This window comes from Echinococcus granulosus (assembly GCF_000524195.1).
Source record: "Echinococcus granulosus chromosome Unknown EG_S00063, whole genome shotgun sequence".
NCBI lineage: Eukaryota > Metazoa > Platyhelminthes > Cestoda > Cyclophyllidea > Taeniidae > Echinococcus > Echinococcus granulosus.
The window spans coordinates 470352-473023 of record NW_020170443.1 but is presented as its reverse complement, the minus strand read 5'-3'; the positions used below and the strand labels follow the sequence as shown (position 1 = coordinate 473023).

The window sequence follows — 2672 nt, the reverse complement described above, 5'->3', positions numbered from 1 at the left end:
ACATTGGCAAGCGTTAGAAACGGTTGGCGAGACTCGTGATCAACAGCTGGTCAGTCTTCTATTCGCAGCATTGACTCTTCAATATCATGCTTGGTGGTAGAAGGGTACAAGATAATTGGCCCAGAGGTTGGTTGATAAGCACAGAAGCGGTGAACGGAGCAGAGAGAGAAATAAAGAAGCTGAGGTATCTCCACCATAGAGTCCGGGTAGTGTCAATTGTTCTGTCAATGGATAAATAATGCATGATTGATCATCATGACTTCACTGTAGATCGCAAGGCATTGTGCGTCCAGGTTAGTTGATTAGCTAAATAAAAAGCACTCGAATTGGTGGTCAGGTATAAGGAATTTATTCTGAAGTCACTGACATTGAGTTTCCCTTCTCTGGCTTTGTCCACTTTTTAGAGATATGTCGCTAGTTATGCCATTTGTATTATGTTAATTCAGGTGCTGTGTACTGTCCGCATCCTCTTTTAAGGCAATACGTGGCCATTCGTAACACTACGGGAGATCTGACGAATTGTTAATGGAAAGAACTCAAATAAGGAGGATCTTCGCAATCTACAGAGCTGAACATGCCCGGTTAATTGGACAGACGGCTTAGACAAGTATGGAAATGCACAACTGTCACTTCAAACACGAAAACCTATTCCCTGTGGCTTCTGGATTGTCTCAGTCCTACACGTTGTATGTGATTCGGCGCTGGTGTCTTTTCCCATCTAAAGAACTTTCAAACATTTCTAATGCATCGGGTTTCACTTCAACTCACCATGCCATCTCGCAATGTTGATACCTTGCCCAGGAATCGAGAAGGGATCTCTAGGACATCTTTCACCCTCTCAGTCCAATCTGCTCACTTGCTGTTTGAAGCAATACAAAAGGGTTAAATCCGTAGCGTTAACAGGAATTGTTTGCCATGCTTTGCATGGCAAATACTACTAACGCCTCACGGATCCACCCTTTGCTTTAAAACTCCCCATTTTAGCACTTAACAAGTAGGAAATGAATTTCGGAATAAATTTACACACATTAATTAACTTTCAGCATGACTTTGGACCATTACGAATGTTAGAGGACACCACTAATAAAGTGGAAGTAGCAAGACATCTCCGCCTCCTTTACTTCATGGAACAACATTTCTCAACACTTTTCACCTCCACTATATTCCATTTTAATTCAAGAATGAAAATGCATCCACAGCACTCCAGGTCCTCCATAAATTCAAAATGATTTGTACTTTGAGCAAATTGTGGTCGAAAGCCTGACAAGCGTGTCATATATTGTTTTCAAGTCACACGTAGAATTTTATGGAATCGCCATTGTATGCCTTTGCTGGCTTCATCGTTCATAACCCTGACCGAATTATCCACATCAAGAGCGGAAGTTGGTAGCATTCACTTTCGGTCTTGCGGCTCCAGCTCTCATCAGAACACAAAGGTAAATCACTTTCCCAGAGTAGGAAATAATTGAGGAAGAGTGATGACGGTAATTGTGGCCGCTAAGTGGTGAAACTGCCTCTCATGCTTCGTAATCTGTGATTGATACGGTGTACGTCTAAACCACACACAACTGATGTAGAGGTTGTACCCTCCTTCCACACATTCCCCCTCCTCCTCTTCCCGACACCCACATTCGCACCCCATTGTTCATCAAATAATCCGCATTTCCGCACAGGCACACCCCATCAATAGCCAACGCTCTCCTTGTTTATCCTCCTTTGTTTGTCTCCTTATCGACAATAATTCGTTTCAGGAAGTGCTGGAGGTCTGAAATGCAGGATGGTATGGTCTACGTGTATTAACTCATGCCCCAAAAATTCGTGAACACATTAGATCGCTCCACCAGGCATACTTGGCAATGGCAGTGCGATTATGCCGCTTCTCTGAGGTTTGTTATCCTTACACCTACTCGTAGACAGAAACTTGACTTCCAACTACGTGGAGTAAATATTCCACCTGACTATCCTCACAGCAAATCTTTTCCCTTGATCATTCACAGAGTCCGCTTTATACCTGAAGCGGCTTCAAATAAGCAAATTGCTTCGAACTGCCACAAATCACCGGTCAAATACTTGTTAGTGTGATGGTCGTAGATGCATATATTTTACATACCAAGAAACACGTATTATTGTGGATTATATTTATAAACCACAAAATTCGTGACCTGTCAACTGCAATTTCGTTTATTGACAGCGCGTGCAAGGCATGACAACCTACTTGTCTTCCTCACCTCGCTAATAAAACGTCAAGAATGCGATGCGGAGATGAGGCTGAATGCGTTTTTGTGATCATCCAGGTGTTTGTCTTCTGTGGTTGCATTATGCAGCTCATGCACTTGCTTTGAATTTCGTGTTTTCAGTGTTTATGTGATAAAATTGGTTGAGATGGCAAGCCTTAAGCCACTGAATTTTGCCGTGTTTCACAGTTGCCCCCTTATGAAATATAAGTCATGCACTGCGTTATACGTTTCCATACAATATGCAGGTAAATCACGCAATCTACGCATCGGAGCGAAATGGTTGTCTGATTTCATCTCTCCACTTACACTACATCCATCACATTTCTTTCACTATTTCGCGTTTTGCTCCAAATGCCGGCAGGTGTGTTTATGCGGTGCCAAATCAACAGGAAGCAGACAGTGTGTATATAAGCCATACATTGTCCATGTGTGTGT

The 2672-nt window shown here is 42.6% G+C and overlaps 1 protein-coding gene across 1 annotated transcript in view; it reads left to right on the top strand. All coding sequences in view use genetic code 11, as the record gives it.

The window, feature by feature from the left end:
- Positions 1 to 2476: 2476 nt before the first annotated feature.
- EGR_06806 (AntigenB) overlaps positions 2477 to 2672 on the top strand; it is a gene marked incomplete at both ends in the record, with an annotated part of 451 nt that continues 255 nt past the window's right edge. Inside the window, one exon of the mRNA XM_024496055.1 lies at positions 2477 to 2598. Within this exon, the coding sequence (XP_024349595.1) occupies positions 2477 to 2598 (122 nt within the window). The remainder of the gene's footprint in view (positions 2599 to 2672) is intronic.